Genomic DNA, 20,163 nt, shown 5'->3' with positions numbered 1-20,163 from the left:
TGCTAACCCCACCGCCCCCCCGTTTTCCATTTTTTGCATTTTTCCATGATGTCATTTTCCTAGTTGAGCTTATTAACAAGAGGTAGAGGACAGAAGCATAGAACGACATCTTGTGAGGCACTGGGGCAGAATAGATGTTACTCATTTTTTTTCATTCATTCTTTTACTCAATTTTCCATCCATTCTCTTTTGTATAACTTCACTGTGTATGTGATAGGTGCCAAGAACAGTTTAGGCAAGGCATGAAAAACTGTGAGGACAAAGTACAGCAATGAATAACACACCGAGCCGTGGATATCAAATGTCTTAATAGATGTGCACATTAAATGTTGTGGTCCCTCACGGTAGGAGGAGATTGCATCTAGCAGAGGAAAATAGTTCACCTGAAGTATTCATTCTTTTATATGTGACATGACAGGAAATGGTGACTGTATTTTGGTACAGTTCATGCAAAGATGGATTAAGGGGAAGGGTAGAATAAGGGCAGTTTTCAAAATTTAGATATTTTCCATTTCAGAGTCCTTAATGTCAGCTGCTTTTTTGCAAGAAGTTACATATTTGTGTGCTGGAAAATGTACAAGGTTTGTTTAGCCATATCTAATTCATTAATACTCAGAGTGAGTCTTAATGGGCACCGTATTGTATTAGTCTTTAAGGAGGGTGCATAAAACACAGTCCCTGTGTTCTAGGACCTCAGTGACCTAGTTAGAGAGACAAGGCACATCTAGAAATGTTAGGTAATAACAAGCAAGCCATGTATTGGTTGGCACTTCAGTGAATAATTCAAAGTGTAGTTATGATTTCAGTAAAAGAGAGATTCACATTTCTGGGGAATGGTTACTATAGGTCATTGGAAAAGACAGAATTTTCAACTGGGCCTTAGAGATGGAATCAGTTAGAGAAGAAAGGAAAATAACAGTGTAGTTGTATTCTGTCATGGGACACTTCTGGGTTGCTGTGGGAGACAAGGTTGGACACCCAGATTGAGGCGAGTGACAAGAAAGGCAAGTGGGGAGTAGACTGCTGTGTAGCCAAGGCATGGTGGAGAGGTTTCATTGCATCTGCCATTGCGGATGAGTGGAGAGTGGCTGCCCAGATGAACGCGGAGGCCAAGTTCAAGCTCTGCAGGAGAGAGTGTGAGGATGATGTCTGCTGTGGTGGCTGGTGGTGGCAGTGGGTGGACAGCATTCCTGCCCTGCGTTTGCCTTCTTCCTGTCGGTAGCAGGGGTTTGATGGCACCAGCTGTCCCCAACCCCTGCAGACCATCACGTTGTCCGCCAACAGGTAGACCTGGGTCAGAGGTAACCACATTCATGTAGGACCCTCCAGGGAATTCTTGAACCACTCAAAAATCCAAAATACATTTTAACCCAGAGGATGAATGAAAAAAGGAAAAAAATCAAAGCAGATTAAAGGCATAACTTCATTTTGATCTGCAGACCTTCTGTTCTGACAAAGGTGATTGGATGAATTTGACAGTTTCTCTTTCTCCTTCCTTTCTTTCTTCTTCTGTTATCCTCTCTCATTTTTTTCCTCTAGGTTTTCTTTTATGATGAAACTAGATTGGTTATTACTTAGAATTGTAATCTGTTCATGTGTAAAGCAAGTTGATTTTCTGATATTCTTTTTTTTTTTTGATTTTCTGATATTCTTAAACCCCCTACTCCTCTGGTATTAAATTAAGATCAAAAGGGCTTATTTATTTTCCCCTTGTTCTTTTATTGGCTATTTCCTGGAATGTATGGACACCTTTGCATTCTCAATACTGAAGCCACTTAATTTACTAAAGTAAAATGTGCAAAACTTTTGGCTATTTTCTTTCTTATCTGATATCTTTTCAACATAGAGGGGTTGTCAAGGCTAATATCTGTGAGAGCTTGCTTTCTTAGAAGCCAGGCAGGTTTTGCTGGTAAGGGCTGGCAATTTTAAAATGAATCTATACCTTGTATTTTAGCTACTCTGGTGATTATCATCCTCCCAGTTTTTAGGTGGGGAAACTTGAGACACAGAGAAGATAACTAACTTGTCTCAGATCACACAGTAAATAAGTAATGGAGTTTGGATTCAAACCCAGTTTGGCTCCAGAGTCTGAAAGTAGTGGTGTGGCTTGTATTTAGCTCATTTTTTTATCTGATCAAAAGTTATGGGGGAAAAATGAATTCCTGACATACTTCATTGCACCTTGCATATCTTTGTGTTAATAATGATGTTAGAAATTGGGGAGGGTGTTCGTTGGTCATGAGAGATGCCTCTCCCACATGTTGATATTGACAGTACAATACCTCTTATTTCTGATTCTTGGAGAAGCTTTCTTTTGGTGAGGGGAGCAACTGAGGAAAGAAACTAGAGTGGCAAGCCAGTTTATGACATATGATTTTGGAATTTTATCCTGGAGACTGTTATACTGGTTGCTCGGAGGCTATATTTAATAAATAAGACTTCTTATGAAAGGTGCTCAGTCGCGGTGCCCAGAGAGGAAGACCTGGATGTAACATGACATCTTTCTTTGATTCCGCTTTGCAGAGGTGCAGCGAGTTGCTGTCTGATAAGCCGTGAGCTGTACTTTGCTAACTTGAGAACATCAGACTGCAGAGTAGGGCTCTGTGGATCCCAGTTCAGCGCAGATGAGCTGCGCAGTGTCTGGGTAGGAGAGTCTGTTCTTTAAGCAGGAGAGATGTTCATTCTTCTCTGTTAGAGGTGAAGACAAAGCCACACGGCATCTTTTAGAAATGAACAAATAGTTGATTCTCTAAACATAAACTTTTCTGAAAGCTCATTCTGTCTCAGGGATCTTTGATGTTGAATGTTGATGAAAAATCCGTCAAATTTGTGACTGTCAGTTTCAGAACCACTGTGCTGAATAACTAGATCTTTAGTAATGTGAACACTTTACTTGTTAGGAGTAGTACCTAGATTCCAAATTCTGCCAATCGTTTCTTACCCTCCTATCATTTCTTTTATGTGTTCTCTGATCCTTTAAAATAATCACACATCCCATTTGTTGATTGGAAAGGCATTGCAAATGTTTTTACACAAAAATCCTGGAACTTTAGTGTTTTTTTTCTCCCAGAGATTTAGGAAATTTCAAAGCCACTTTTTTTCTAATTACAAAAGTAAAACATCTTGTATCTTATATTATTATGTATTCAGTTACCTTGTTTTAATGTTCTGCAAGCACAGAACAATTTGCAGATGTTTTTCTTGTTTGCTGGTTTATATACTAACTTACTTATTCACTTAACTAATTAATTAATTAGTTAATGTTTGTTTTCCCTCCAGCATATAAATTAGAATCTTTTTGCTAGGTTCTTTGCTTTTTCTTCAAAGCCTGAAGCAAAACCTATTTAGAGCATAGACGTCACTCAATAAATATTGCTGAATTAATACATGAATGAATTATGCATATAGAATTGATATGAAAGTGAAAAGAAGAAAATAGAAGCCCTAGAAATAAACTGAATAACATTTAAAAGATATGTATACAGGCAGTCCTTGCTTTGCATTGTATTGCAGGACCATAAAAATGACTATGCAAGCTGAAATTATATAAAACAATACTAATGATGAATGAGAAAAGTTATTATTGTTCTTTGACATCTAAAAAATTTTCCAAATCATTAAAATTTCTCTTAGTGTTGGCTGTAAAGGTAGAGGGAAATGAAAGAAATAATAAAACCAGTATTTATTTAGTACAAGCTAATTTAAAACATTAGAAGCATTGAGATTGAAGTGGTTAATTTCTTTGTAAAATCATGTCAGAAGTAGTTTGCTCGTTTCCTGTAGTACAGTTTATAAAATGGAGTGAGCATCTTTTCTATGCCCAGAGGAATTGTCATATTCCTAAGTCTGGATCAGCTTCCAACATTTTATCCTTTGTGCTTTCCGTGTCAGGAAATGTGTATGAGAGTTCCTTTAATGTGAAGGTTTTTTTTTTTTCTAATATCACTTCCTCTGGGACATCACTATATTGTTACAACCACTTGCCTTATTATTTATGTTAATGAGTTTGCTTTCACTAAGTTCCCCTGACTGTACATCTGGAGTCTCTCAAATGGGGAACGGCAGCATTATCTACATTCCCATAATCAGCTAGGTCTTAACTCCGTTTGTATTTGACGTAGGTTTCACTTCCAGCATTAGTACTTTTTGTTCCTGGGCTATACTTCCATCTTTGTTGGCCAACTCCCTCTTTTGATTACTCATGTCATATGCATTTATCATTGCAAGAAAAGGAGGCCACACCACTATGCGCTTTGCTGTCTGTGCGTGAACTAGATAATAAATGTGTGGTGACCAGTCACTGGCAGACTTAGAAAGGGGCGCTATGATTGGTCATGATCATGATGCACGTGTGTTATTTACATGGTGGCTGATGGCCTGAAGAGCTGGCAGTGAACTTTGTATTTTATGCAATTACTCATAGTTAATGTACCACACAACTGAAACGTAAGCTGTGGTGCTGGGCTACTGGTGTTATTTAACTCAACTGTAGTAGCTGAAATTCACACTCATTAGAACCATGCAAACTGAGGGACCCCTCATTTCCAGACTATTCTTATGGATACATGTGTATTTTTTCTTTGGCAAAGTGGGGTTGCTTTATGCATGTGATTTTGTATTTTTATTTTTTTCAATTAATATTATATGATATCCGTGTCAAAAAACAACAATCTCATCTTCATGTTTTATGATGACATCATATTTGATTGAATGGGCTTAACCAATGGTTTTTTTAACCAATCCTCCTTTTTGGACATTTAGGCTTTTTCTATTTTTCTCAATTAAAAAATATGCTACAGTGGTCACCTCTGTAGATAAGATGTTGCGACAGCAACTGTTATTTATTTGAAGTGAACATCTTTCTAGGGGTAGAATTGCTGGCTCACAGGATAGATATACTTTGAAAACATTTCCATATTTTTTTTCAAATTTCCCTTCAGAAAGATGATTCTGTTTGGACTCCTACCAGTGATGTAAATTGAAAAATGCTGGTGCATATGTCCTAAACCCTTGCCCACATTGAGAATGTCATTCTTTGAAGTTTTTGCCATTTTTATAGGCAAAACATGTATTTTGTTTTAATAATTAGTTTTGATTACTAGGTAGGTTGAATATTTTTCATGAGTTTGTAGTAAATGTATTTTGACCTATGGAATTTTATTCTGCCTAGTATTATAGCAGTTTTCAGATGGTAGGAATTTTTTTGTTTTATTAGGTTGAGAGCATATATTACTACAAAGCTCTACAGATGAATAAATCTGTGTACTTGGACCACAGTCACATGTATATACCATTCTTTGGGGATTATAAGGAGTATCCATGGGCTTTATCTTAGAACCATCCATTTCCAAAAGCTTTCCTTTTTTTTTTTTTTTTTTTTATTTTAAAGAAAGAGAAAACAGCCCACATCTAGGAGGAGATTCTAGTTAATTTTTCATTACATGACTTTTAGGAGATGGGGTCAGAAGGAGCTAGTAGGGCATTCAATTATGTGCTCAAGCAAGTTGGAAGGTTTTTTTCCCCTTCTGGTGTACAATATTTTACTTGGGCTTGTTTTTCAAGTGCACTGAAGTGTGACTAAACATTTTTGGGTACTGCCATTATGTAAAGAAGAGGCTCCGTCTTGTTAAATATTGCTTCATCAACTGTGCAGCTAGGCAGTTACGGGCAGTAAGGAGCCTGCAAGGGCATGGGCTTTGGGCATTGGGCATAGGGAGGGTGGCTGGAAGGTGGGGGCCAGGGGGAAACTTAGGATTGGGGTGCTCTCTTGTCCCCTCCCACTGCTGTAGAGAAAATGATTGGCCCCAGCTGGTTTCTGTCTCAGACTTTTGGATGGGTCATCAGTGGAGAAGGAGAGGAGCTCACGTGGTTGGGCCTCAGCTCATCTGAGGGCTAAAGGTTCTCCGTCAGTCGGGACGTGGAATCGGAGCTCTGTCCTGGAGTGTGGTGGAGAGCTGAGACACCATTCAGAACCAAAGGCGTAGAGAAGGCCTTGGATTCCTTTTGTCTTTAGGTTGGGGACAAGGGAGGCTCGGCGAGGAAGATGTCCACTGAAAATGTGGAAGGGAAGCCCCCCAGCTCTGGGGACAGAGGAAGACCTCGGAGCTACACTTTGCTCAGGGTTGTCCAGCCGATGTTTAACCGCAGTATTTTCACTTCTGCAGTCTCTCCTGCCGCAGAACGCATCCGATTCATCTTGGGCGAGGAGGATGACAGCCCAGCACCCCCTCAGCTCTTCACGGAACTGGATGAGCTGCTGGCCGTGGATGGGCAAGAAATGGAGTGGAAGGAGACGGCGAGGTGAGGCATGGCTGAGCGTGCAGGACTGAGCCAGGGAAACAGGGACGGGCCAAGATTCTTGACTATAGCCCCTTTCTCTAACTTGAGCACTTTGAATGACCGATGAGCCTGAGGTTGGCTGGTTAAAGAGTAAAAGGATTCTTTTTCTTCTCTTTGACATTGACGTGGATGCAGGACACCCTTTATTTCACTGCTGGAGTCATTGGTCTGCATCTTAACCTTTATAAGATATTGGAAGTAAATCGCCATTCATAGGTATTTAACAATAAGAATATTTTAAAGAGAGAAAGTCAGGCACCTAAAATGATGGCCTGGATATATATACCCATGGTCTCCACATGCCAAGGTATCTTGTGGTACCATGTCTTACTTGTTACCCATTCCCTATTAGGGGGAGGTGGCAAAGACAATGACTGTTACCCACAAACTTACCATTATTCCAAGTGAAAACCCATCATCTTTTAAAAATAGAGTGAAAACAAGTAGAAGGTTCACTTGAATTGGGAGTGGTAGGGACCCGAGTTTAATTTCAGACCCTTGTCAACTGCCAGCTCATGACATTCATCATCATATATAGATATACATATAATACATATATATGCAACTTAAGATATGCAATATATAAATATATGTTAAAATATGTAGTATTTATATTATATATTTTATTTATAAATATATATGGTGTTAGATATATCATTATATCATGGACATTTACCTACATACATGTATATATATGTGGAAATGCTTTATAAATTGTTAAGCAGTGCACAAATATCTAAAGTTTCACTAATCTCACAACAGAGCTTTTCTTTCTTTCTACATGTAGATTTAGTTATATACACCACATTAAATCATCTATGACATATAAAAATCATTTAATACAAAGATGTTGATATAGTGGCAGTTATTGGTCTGTTGACATCACTATATGGAGGTTCAGTGTATTTGACTTTCACCAACAAAATAATATTGACATATCCCTTTTATAGGCTATAATTTAATTCACATCAATTAAATTCAGTCAGCATGTTTTTAATGACTCTAACCCGGGTCTCCTCCCTTGGAGGCAGATTCTTTACCATCTGAGCCACCAGGGAAACCCAAACAACATGTCTTTTATAGGCTGTAATTTATTTCAAATCAATTAAATTCAGCCAGTATGTTTTGAATATACAGTACATGTTGGGCACTGTTTTAGGTACTGGGAATACAGAAGTGAGCAATGACTCATTTCTGCTCCTCCATCTCAAATGCTCCCCACTGAAGCTCTTCATTCTTTGCTCTCTTGGGGGCCTCTTTCCAGTCATTTATCTCTTTTTCCCCTCTCTTAGCACCAATCACCTGGATATTAAAAGTCTTTCATAAAGTATGCTTTTAGTTCATAAATCATTGTCCCGAAGAATTCTCTCAAACTGAAAACTTGTACTAGTATCTCTATTTCATTCTTTCTTTTTCTTCTTTCTAACAGAAAAGATCAGAGTGATAATTATACTGGGGCAGCATTAAGTGTTGGGGAGATTTTGGTTTAGTTTTGACTTCGCTGCTAACTAGGGGTCACAAGAGTCGGACGTGACTTAGTGACTAAACCACCACCACCAGCAGGTCATATAGTCGTGCAGTTTTCCTGAGCTTGAGTTTTCTATGTTGTCAGATGAGAGTCATTGGGTTGCATTGTTTCTAGTATCATTATACTTTATAGCTCTGAAATTCCATCCCTCCATGTCTATTGGTGTCATCAGCTGCACCTAGAAGAGTTCCATTGATTCTTAACTTTCATCTTAAAATTCTACGCAAGTACCTATATAGAGTAGAATTCAGGTACAGCATTCTGTTTTTAATTTCAGCCAAATGCAGACTGTACTTTATTTTATGTGACCCCTGGTCCCAGAAATGTGGAGGGATCACAGCTCATTATATCAGTAGTTCAAAATTGGATGAGATGGACATAGTATTTTCATTTAAGATTCTTAAAGGTTAAGATGGTCACGAATACTTTACCATCTTTAAAGGCTGGCTATTTCCTTGGGAACAACGTATGTGTCCTTTTGGTGATGTCATGGGTTCCTGAGACGCTGTACTGCTGGAGAAAAAGTGTGGTGTGTATACACCATGTCATGGAGGAAACTGTCCAGAAAGAAATGTACTGACAGATAGTCTCCCTTCTATAACTTCTCCTATATAGGGCTTGCCACAGTTACTATTAATTAATTAATCATATATGTGATGTTCTTTTTTTCATTTTGTCTACCTCATTATACTCATTCACCTGAAGGGAGAGATTATGATTATGATTAGTTGAGAACTGATTACCTTAGAATTTACTGTTCTAAATGTAATAATTTCTTAGAAATATTATGTGATCGAAGTTGGAGGTCTGTGATAATCCATTTCTTTCTGACTGATGTACAGCCCAGTGTACGCAGGTACCCAGCCCAAGGTACCCGGCACACCGCTGACAAAGCCCGAAAGAGGACCTTTGTTTGGTGTTTCAAACGAATTCGTCAATACACGGTTGCCATCTGCGTATAGTTCTCTAGCCCAGACTTCTTTCCTTGTTCGATTGAAAACAAATATTTGGATGGATAGTTCGCATCTCAAAGGGCTTCCCAGGAGGCGCTTGTGATAAAGAACCTGCCTACCAATGCAGGAGATATAAGAACCACATTCTTATATCGATCCCAGGATTGGGATAGATCCCAGGATTGGGAAGATCCCCTGGAGGAGGGCATGGCAACCTACTCCCGTATTCTTGCCTGGAGAATCCCCAGGGACAGAGGAGCCTGGTGGGCTACAGTCCATGGGGTCACATAGAGTCAGACACAGCTGAAGCGACTTAGCAGGCATGCAGGCATCTCAAAGTACAATGTCAGAAGCTGAGCTTCTGATCTTCCCACCTCAGACCTGCTCTTCCTACAAGGTTCCTCACAATGAACAACTCAATTTTTCTAGTTGCTCAAGCCAGAACGATTGGAGTCTTTTTTGACACCTCTCTTTCTCTACATCCCTTACTTGATTCACTGGCAAAACCTATCTAGTTACCCTCGACATTATTCAGATACTCAGAATCTCACCATTATATTGCATTGAGTGCTACCACAACCCTGGTCCAATCCACCATTCTTTTTCATCTAGATGACTGCAAATGCTTTGTAATTAGTCCATCTCCCTGAACCTGCCCTTACTTCCCTCATGAACTGTACGCTGTGATCTCTTGACCTCATCTCCTACTTCTCTGCTCTGGCCTCGCTGGCTTGGTCATGGCGCCCGTGTCAGGGCCTTTGCACTTGCACTTCCCTTTGTCTGAAATGTTCTCCCTGTGTACCCCCTGTCATCTCTGTGGCCCATTTCCTCACCTCCTTCAGGTCACTATTCAACCACGCCCTCCTCAGTGGAAACAAGCAACTTTCCCCAAACCTTCCTATCCCTCATCCTTTATTCTGTTTGTCTTTAGTACTTATCAACGTTTGGCATGTTAACATATCTTGTTATTGTCTCTCCCCAATAAAGTAAAGTACCATGAGGGCAGGAATTGGGGGTTATTTTGGTCACCACTATATTCCTAGTGTTTTCAACTACCTGGGACACAGCCCACAGTTGAAAATTCTGTGTTTATAGAATGAATGGAGAAATAGAGCCTTGATTCTTAACTTACTGCTCCACCTAAATTCTGTTGGGAAGTTTGGAGATGGTTGCATCTCCAGAAGCAATTCAGATTGTCAGTGGGTTTTATTTCCTGCAACATGACTCTGCTTCTGAATATTACGATAGTAATTTATGACTGCCATTTATGATGTCCAGTTTCCAGGCACGATGTGGCTTTTCTTCCCCACGAAAAGCTCTAAAACCTACCAGACTAATAAAAGTTTAAGACTTAAAAGGGACTCATTTTATGTATGAAAATGCAGCATGAATTTTTTTTTTTGGCTAACATTCAAAAGAGAATTCTTTGCTTTTTTGTGAAAACTCCAATTAAAAGGACTATTTTATTCCATAGAGAACTAACCTGCCAGATCTCTCCAGTTCCATGTAGTTTCTGCTGAGTCCACACCCCATAGAACACAATAACACCCTCTTTAGTATTTTCCCTTGTAATGTTTTATGCTTTTTTTCAGTTGACTAATGACTTCATTTGACCAAGAATATCTTACATGGAGTCTCAGCATTACTGCAGTTTTAGTCCTACTTCTGGAAGTTCAGGTTAGCTCTGTGTCTTAAAAAAATAAGGAAAATGCTTTCACTGGTAGGAAAAATATCCCCATTTAAGTCTCACAAAGCACAGTAGTCGTGTAAAACTATAAACAAGGGAAGTCTTTATTTATATGATGTTTGAAGTATAGCCAACCCTACTAATTTTTTCCCACATCTTTTCCCTGATTTTTTCTTTCCTGAAAGTCAGAACTTTGAATTTTCACTGGCTTTCCCAAAGGTAGAATGATCAGACCTGAGAAATATATATAATCAGTGGAATACAGGGAATATTATTTTTCAAAAGAGTATCCTTAGTGTTAGGTCATTAGAATACTGACATTCAGAGACTCCCCTGGTGGTCCAGTAGTTTAGACTCCATGCTTCCACTGCAGGAGGTGTTGCAGGTTTAGAGAACCCGGTCAGAGAACTAAAATTCCCTGAGTGCACATGGGATGGCAAAAAGTCAAAAACCCAAAACTTTAATATTGATTTTCAGTGATGTAGCAGTAGTTCTAGTGGAACCTTTGGTACTAGTGAATGATCCTGTGCTTCTCATTAAGAATTTCTAGGTGACTGTTGTTGTTCCCGTTCCTAAGTTATGTCCACCTCTTTGTGACCTGGTGGACTACAGCACACCAGGCTCCTCTGTCCTTCACCATCTCCTGAAGCTCACTCAAATTCATGTCCATTGAGTGGGTGATGCTATCCAACCATCTTATCCTCTACTGCCCCCTTCTCCTTTTGCTTTGTACCTTTCCCAGCATCAGGGTCTTTTCCAGTGAGTTGGCTTTTCACATCAGGTGGACAAAGTATTGGTGCTTCAGCAACAGTCCATCCAATGTTCAGGACTGATGTCCTTTAGGATTGACAGATTTGATCTTGCAGTCCAAGGGACTCTCAAGAGTCTTCTCCAACACCGCAATTTGAGACCATCAATTCTTCAGCACTCAGTCTTCTTTATGATCCAACTCTTATATTCATACATTACTACTAGAAAAACCATAGCTTTGACTATATGAACTTTTTTCAGCAAAGTGATGTCTCCACTTTTTAATATGCTGCCTAGGTTTGTCATAGCTTTCCTTCTAGGTGACTAGGCATCAGCTAGTTGACTCATGAAGCAAACTGGTGAAAGAATAAGTCATGATCCAGTTTCGGTGATGGCCTTAAGCCAGCTAGAAAGGCTGTCACAACCACCCATGACTCCAAACTCTTTATTTCTGTGAGTCAGTGGCGTTTGCCAGCATGGTTTTTGGCTTTCATTTTTCCCTCAGTGAATATTCAGATGGACCATGTTGGAATTCATCACTGTTATAAGAATCTGTGTTAAAGATCACTTCCCCAGTGAGACTCAAATTCTACTGCCAAACCTGCGTAAAAAGAAAGACATCACAAGTTTCAACAAACCAAACAAGCCAACAAAGGAAAAGGGTACTGATGTTTCAGTTCTAGTGGGCCACATGGAGGAACAGTTTCTGCTTGGCCGAGTGACCTGGCCTCCGTTTGGAGAACCTGACTTCAGGGCCTGGCCATCAAACATAGCCACATGCCCGTACCCTGGGGTTTTGCAGAGGGACCCTCATCTACACTGAATCCACTATCTCTTCTTCACTGTGTTACTCTGGAAAATTCCATTTGAGACCAGGTTTATTTTTTCTGTAAGAAAAAGGAATTTACTCATCTATGTAATTATATGTGGTTACTACACTGTTTTGCAATAACTTTTGCAGTTGATCTAGAAATTTAAGAATTCTCCTTAAAAACATCATTTATCCCAGATTCACACTAGCATTGGCATCTTTTATGTGTGATGAGACATTTATTACTTAACAAGAATTCTTTTTTTTTCAAGAAATTTATTATTGTTTTAATAGCTTTATGTAGTTGGATTATATTCTAGGGCAAAGGTCATGTCTATTTTCCACTGTAAAACTGGCATGTTTTTAAGTTAGAGGTCTTCTCTTTTCTTAATTATATTTAATCACATGATTGGAAAGTTGCAAAATGTTCAGTGTTTCCCGTGGGCCTTCTATTTCTTCAACAAACTAGTGAAATACTGTTTGGTTGGCAGTCACTCAGAGTGTGTTAAACTGCAGTGTACTTTATCATTATTCTTCTAAGACCTTGGAAAAAATAAAATTCACCTAATAAACTCTTTCTTCAAGGTTATAACAGCTTTGTGATTGCCAGCATTTAAAAAGCCAACTTCTAAAATTAATTTTTCTATAACATGTCAAGTAACTAAGACAAAAGGATAAATAGGGAACTTATTGCAAATATATGGTTATTCATAGTTATTATGAAGGGTTAGATCGTAGCTTTTAGTACATTTTACAGTAAAAATGTCTGGTCTTTAGAACTGTAATTACATGGTTCTAAAGCACCTTTACAAATTCATTGACACATGAATAGGCTGAACTTCGGTACCTTTGCCTTAGCCTTTTCTTTAATGGGTTCTGATTTGAACTGAGTCATTTTCAGTTTTTTCTCAGATTTGCCCTTGATATGTGAGGAAGATAGACATAGCATATACAGTTTCTGTAATGAAACTACCTGCGGTCTGTTTAAATGGGCAAACCATCACGTTATGCCTGCATGTTTGAAGTACAGTTCCTTGAACAATTCAAGCAGTGTATTTTAAAAAATTCATTCATTCATTGGTTGGCTGCATCGGGTCTCAGTTGCGGTACACGGGGTCTTTCACTGTGGCACACAGACTCTCTAATTGTGGCGTGTGTGCTCAATAGTCGTGGTATGTGGGTTTAGGTCCCCCACAGCACGTGGAATCTTAGTTCCCAGACCAGGGATTAAACCTGTGTTCCCTGCATGGCAAGGCAGGTTCTTCACCACTGGACCACCAGGGAAGTCCCTCAAGCAATGTATTTTTTTTTTCAAATATAAATTTATTTATTTTAATTGGAGGCTAATTACTTTACAATATTGTAGTGGTTTTGCCATACATTGACATGGATCCGCCATGGGTGTACATGTGCTCCCCATCCTGAAGCCCTCTCCCACCTCCCTCCCCATCCCATCCCTCTGGATCATCCCAGTGCACCAGCCCCAAGCACTTGTCTCATGCATCCAACCTGGACTGGCGATCTGTTTCACACTTGATAATATACATGTTTTGATGCTGTTCTCTCAGATCATCCCACTCTCCTCTCCCACAGAGTCCAAAAGACTTTTCTATACATCTGTGTCTCTTTTGCTGTCTTGCATATAGGGTCATCATAACCATCTTTCTAAATTCCATATATATGCGTTAGTATACTGTATTGGTGTTTTTCTTTCTGGCTTACTTTACTCTGTATAATAGGCTCCAATTTCATCCATCTCATTTGAACTGGTTCAAATGTACTCTTTTTAATGGCTGAGTAATATTCCATTGTGTATATGTACCACAACTTTCTTATCCATTTGTCTGCTGATGGGCATCTAGGTTGCTTCCATGTCCTGGCTATTACAAACAGTGCTGCAATGAACATTGGGATGCACGTCTCTTTCAATTCTGGTTTCCTTGGTGTGTATGCCCAGCAGTGGGATTTCTGGGTCATATGGCAGTTCTATTTCGAATTTTTTTAAGGAATCTCCACACTGTTCTCCATAGTGGCTGTACTAGTTTGCATTCCCACCAACAGTGTAAGAGGGTTCCCTTTTCTCCACACCCTCTCCAGCATTTATTACTTGTAGACTTTGGGATAGCAACCATTCTGACTGGTGTGAAATGGTACCTTATTGTGGTTTTGATTTGCATTTCTCTGATAATGAGTGATGTTGAGCATCTTTTCATGTGTTTGTTAGCCATCTGCATGTCTTCTTTGGAGAAATGTCTGTTTAGTTCTTTGGCCCATTTTTTGATTGGGTCATTTATTTTTCTGGAATTGAGCTGCAGGAGTTGCTTGTATATTTTTGAGATTAATTCTTTGTCAGTTGCTTCGTTTGCTATTATTTTCTCCCATTCTGAAGGCTGTCTTTTCACCTTGTCAAGCAGTGTATTTTAAAGGAATTTAATAGTCATTATCCCAGAATTACCTTGTGCTATTTGCTATACTATGATATGACATCATCACAACATATAATATTTACTGAACTCAAAGTGAAATAGATACTTAAACCTGAACTTTGAGACAATACTTGTCTTTCGTATATTTTAAGGAACTGGCTAGTTTTGAGACTTGACATTCCCATTTCATTATGGTTAAATCTTGACCAAATCTTAACTGGTATAATTCAGGAGGTTGAATAATACTGTTTTCTAAATCCAAGTTATTTGGGATTATTTCTAAATATGCTTCTGAAACTCGTTCAAAGTCATATTTAAGATGAACTATGGAGATTAATTGGTCACAAAAGAATGCAATGGTTTTATTCCTTTTTTAAAAAAGAAGATTTTGTCAAACATATATTGTTTGGACAATTGAAGATCATGGCAGAAAGAGCTCTTGTCATATACTGTATGTAAGTGAGGCTTAGTTTTCTTTTACAAAATGCATTTGGCTATAAGGACTTATGGCAACTGATAGAAGAGCAAGTGGTCATCATTCAGGGGAAATAAGAGGGAAGTAAAGGCTGAATATATAGAACACTCCCATTTACTGACTTTCTAGCTGGCCCTTGTTATTTATCTTGGACTTAAATTCTGTGACCAAAGATTCTATCCCTCAGATAATAAGAATACTCCTAGAAATAAAAGCAAGACCACTACTACCATCTTTATGGATAACATAATTATGTGCAATTCTGACTAGGTTTCATATACAATGGAATCTTCTAGAGTCTCATCTTGAGCGATAAATTATAATATCAAATAGAAATATGATTCACATACTGGTCACCAGTCAACATGTTAGAGATTCTGTAAGTCTGAAAAGATAATATGCCTGAAGTTAGCCAATGTAATATACACTGTAACATGATTACTTTCAAAATAACCCAATTACCTTTTATCCTCTGGGCAAATCCATAGAATTCTATAAGAATATGATGTGAAGTTGTCATTTTTCTCTCATTTCCATCTACTTTTGTGGTTCTAATACCAACAATGGTGAAGAACTTCTAATTAACACACACACTTGCATGCATGCTTATAATGCGCCTGCGCGCGTGCACACACACACACACACACATACACAAGACTATTAAAGGTCTTTCAGAATGTTTCAAAGCCACTTTTGTAGAACAAACAAGGTCCAGATCTTAAGTTTTAGAACTTTTTTGGTGTTGGTTTTTTAATGTGAGGGAAAACATGTGAAAACCTTCACTCCTTACACTTTTGGGGATACCGGGGGAAGGAGGAGGGTCTTAGGGTGGAGGGTGAGGTTGGGGATAAGGTTGGCATTGAAGTGTGAGAATTTCCTGGGTGGGAGAGGGAAGAGGAAATTCAGAATGTAGCTAATATACTCATGAATCACATGAGTGTTGGGCTTGATTAAAATTCTGAATTTTCCTTGACATTGTGGCTGATCTGTTGATCTATTTTCACTCATGATTCTAATAATGTGTTCTTTTATTCCCCTTGGGAGTGGTGAGCAGTCTATAAATAATACCTTATGTAGAGCTTCCCCTGATCTCTGCCCTTTGTTCTCATCTTTAGTGAGTTGGATGAGTGTTTAGCTTTTCCTAGGAAAACATTTTTCAATCATTAAACTTTTGGATGAAGAGTGTAGGAAAAGAATTTTTAATCCCCTCTTTATCTTGTCCAATATCTTTCAGAGTTTTGAAGTGATAGAAAGCAACATTTTCTCTGGTCATGAATAGCAAAATCATGATGTTTTCCTGTTTTCCTTTACTAGTGTAGGAAGAGTTAGTATATATAATATGTGGGATATAAAGACTCTCAAATGTGTTTTGCTCTCATTTCCATTCAACTTTTTTTCAGTCCTATATGTTGCTAAATTATCAAAATGTCTATAAATCTTGGAAAGAAGAAACTATAAAATAGGGTTATTTGTTCCATTACTAGAGTTAATAAGAGATCTGTTATTATCAGAGTAAATGTATTGTTTACTGAGCTTGTATATTTTTAAACACACGTGGAGCCAAGCTCAAGGGGTAAAAGCTTGTTAGCATCTTGATGAGAGGGGAACTTGTGTCAACCTAGAGAGAGTTATTAATGTAAGATACAGCAACACATGCTGGCCCTCTTTAAGCATGAAAGGGGAATTTTATATTTGTCTGACCATTTTGCAACCTGTATTTTTAAATATTTGCAATTGGTTCATAACTGATTATTTCACCTTGTATAAACTTGCCTTGTGAAGTTACAACAGAATTCTCACAATAGTGATATTTTTACACACTGTAGGCTCTACCCCCATGGAGAATTTGAAATGCATATTTTCCTACATTATTTAAAAAAAATTGGTTCAGTAATCATTCTTAAAGATTTCATGGTTACATGTAAATAGATGTAAAACCAAGGATGCATTGATTTGTTTTCTTTCTCTCTAACATCAGGGAGAGGAGCAGTCTGGTGAGTCTGTTTGGTGTATTTATAAAGGTAATTCAGTTAATGATAGAATAAGCTTTTAAGACTCCACAAAAGGAGACATTTTGAAAGTGCTGGTGGGGGTGGAACTGGAGAGGTCGGTGTTGCTATTTCCAGAGGTGATGAGAACACTTTTAATTGCTCTTCACTTGAATCTCATGTTTCTAGGTGGATTAAGTTTGAAGAAAAAGTGGAACAGGGTGGAGAGAGATGGAGCAAACCCCACGTGGCCACCTTGTCCCTTCACAGCTTATTTGAGCTGAGGACCTGTATGGAGAAAGGATCCATCATGCTGGACAGGGAAGCTTCGTCTCTCCCACAGTTGGTGGGTAAGTATGTTGTCTTAAGTTCTTAGCATTTTTTCTGCGCTATCTGCCTCTCCATGAATCTTTCTCAGTGCAGATGACTTCTGGGTATAAGCAGAGCTGAATATTCTATAGCATTTAATCTCTTTCTCCTTTTAATTTTTATTATTATTTTAAAAATATTGCCTATTTATTTTTGGCTGCATCAGGTCTTAGTTGTAGTACTTGTGATCTTCATTGTAGCCCATGGGATCTTTCATTGAGGTACTCAGGCTTCTCTCTAGTTGCAGAATGTGGGTTTTTAGTTGGAGTGCCTGTGTTTAGTAGTTGTAGCAAGTGGGCATAGTTGCCCTGTGACAGGTAGGATCTTAGTTCCCCAAATAGGAATCCAATCTGCATCCCCTGCACTGGAAGGCAGATTTTTAACCACTGGACCACCAGAGAAGTCTCTCTTTCTCTTAAGGTTTATTGCAGAAAATTTGGAAAGTACAGACAAATACTGAGAACAAAATTTTAAAAAATCATCCGTTGTACTTCCATCTGAACATAGCTGTTGTTAATATTTTGGCATATTTCCATCCAGTTTTATTTCTAAGTCCTCTCTCTTATGCTTTTCACTTTTATGTTATTTTTAAAATTATAATTGGTACCATGTTTGCTTGTACAGATTGCATTCCTTCAGATATTAGCATAGATTGAGGTTTTTAAATAGAACTCTCCCCCCATATCCTTTGCTATAGTGGACTGGAAGTCTGCACACTAGATTTCTAGAACTGCTTGATCTTAGACATTGTGTTGAGCTTCTCTGGGCCTCAGTTTTGTCATCTGTAAAATAGGGTTTAAATCCTCTGTAAAAAGGAAGCTGGTCTATGTCTAGTCCCTCAGTTGGGTTGATTTTGTAGGTGGCAGTCAAGCTTCTTTACCTGCATGTAGAGAAAATTGCGTGGGGCAAGAAGCCCATGGAACCTGATTGATTAGTGAATGGGTTGGGTTTCGTTGCTGCTGAGGATCATTTGTAGAACCCCCGGCAAGGCACTGGCCTCATGGTGCAGGGCAACTTTGGCATCTTTGTGATTAGGGTCGTGTGGTAGTGAGTCCTGAATGTTAACTTATCATGTCAAACACCTTGTGCACACATTGCTGCATGCCAGAGAGTAGTAATTGTTTTCATTTTCTAGCAAGCACCTGGCCTAAGCTGCCTTATCGTTCAGATTGATGTGCTCAAGACCATGTTTTCCTTAAGGAGAGGTGTAGGGGCTCTGTTTGTTATTCCAAGAAAAATTCCATAGCCTGGTGACCTCTGCCCCTGTAGGGATGACTGCACTTCTTTAAGGGGCCTGCAGTGTCCTTACTCTGGGACTGTGGGAAGAGGATGTGGATCATGGCCCCACTGACCGGTGTAAAATTCTTGTGTAATCTCAAAATTTCTTTGAATATCAGAAGGCAAAGGTTTGTCTGTGGCATCTGTCTTTATACACAGCGGGAAGTCTATAGCATGTGTATTAGACAAGAAGATTAGTTCTCAAACTGGGTATATATCTTGCTGATCTATACATATCTATGTCCTCTTCAAGGGGCTTGCTAGATTTACAAGGAAGCTCTACACTTGACTTGTAGCTGAAGTGCTTATGGTGCAAGTGGAGAAGGGAGGAAGTCTAATGTGAAGATGCTAGGTGAATAGAATGAGTTTATGCATTTATTCAGCAGTGGTACATGGCCTTCTACCGTGTACCAGACACTATTCTGGGCCCTGGAATTAGGTTTGCAAATCTACCACTTTGTAAATGGAATATGTTACAAATCCATGTCCACATAAATAAGTAGTGAGAAGATAATGTAGGAAATACTGCTTTCTACAGAATTTTTCATAGTTGACAAAGCAGGTGAGACTGAAAATGGACCTTTGATATGTGAGAAGAGATGTTGGATTATTGTATCCAGGGAAGATCTGCAGTGACGGAGAGAAGCAAAGGAAGGGAATGGTTTTCCAGGCTATTTGTTTCACTGACTTATTTCCATTTGTTAAAAGCTGCACATGAGATTGTTATCTAAAAATGTATCATGGTTAATGAAAAGCAATCCAATTTTTGAGTGAGATCACAATTTCTGTATTTTCAGGCTTTAAGAACTAATCTGGAGCAAAGATGTCTGAATTTAGAAATGCCTAAAGGCAGAGCCAAATGGGATTAAACTTGTGACTGGGCAATGGATCGGCAGTCTAGGGGGAGAATAAATGTTGTGGTTTAAGGGTCATTGAGGTTTCCTGTGTTGAATAAAAAAGTCCTACCTTAGACCATGGTTACTTCCTGTAATTCCACTATTTGGAGATTCATTTCACTGAACCCAGGGTTTGTTCTCTATTAAAAAATACCTACTCTCTGGAAGAGGTATGTATTCATTCCGTGACATGCAGAGTGGTGTCATGGAGAGAATGGTGGATTTAAAGTTGGGGAGAGGTTAATTAGGGTCTCCCTCTTGTAGCATGTATGACCATGGACAAGGCTCATTACTTAATTCTTTGTCATTCTCTGTATCTCATCCATGGAAGGTGGATAAAAGTAGACCTCTCAGGGTTTTTGATAGAAATGAATGAGGATCTCAGGTGTAATTTTTCTTACTTACATGACTATTCCAGGATAAAGTTTACCTAGCAAGACCTGAGTATAGACGGAGTCAGGTCAAGAGATGCTCAGAGACTTCACGAACAGGAGAAAAGATTCTGAAAGGTATAGTGGATAGAGCTAGAAACAACCTCATACTTCTTTGCTCTGCCTAAAGGTGATCAACAAGGGTGATGTATGTTAAAGTCAAATTACACACTTGCGCTTTTTTTTATTAAACTGTCTTCGAGATCTTCAGAACTTGAAAACAGCCATCTTA

The 20,163-nt window shown here is 38.8% G+C and overlaps 1 protein-coding gene across 3 annotated transcripts in view; it reads left to right on the top strand.

Moving 5' to 3' along the window:
- Nucleotides 1-20,163, top strand: part of SLC4A4 (solute carrier family 4 member 4) — a 355,228-nt gene that overhangs the window by 137,085 nt on the left and 197,980 nt on the right. For all 3 annotated transcript variants that reach the window (XM_061145831.1, XM_061145832.1, XM_061145830.1), the window contains exons 4-5: nt 6,165-6,300; nt 17,147-17,307. In XM_061145831.1, coding sequence (XP_061001814.1) covers nt 6,165-6,300; nt 17,147-17,307 — 297 coding nt within the window. The remainder of the gene's footprint in view (nt 1-6,164; nt 6,301-17,146; nt 17,308-20,163) is intronic.

Source organism: Dama dama, chromosome 6 (assembly GCF_033118175.1).
Source record: "Dama dama isolate Ldn47 chromosome 6, ASM3311817v1, whole genome shotgun sequence".
Taxonomy (NCBI): Eukaryota; Metazoa; Chordata; class Mammalia; order Artiodactyla; family Cervidae; genus Dama; species Dama dama.
The sequence above is the reverse complement of the archived record's forward strand: the minus strand, read 5'-3'. Positions and strand labels throughout refer to the sequence as shown.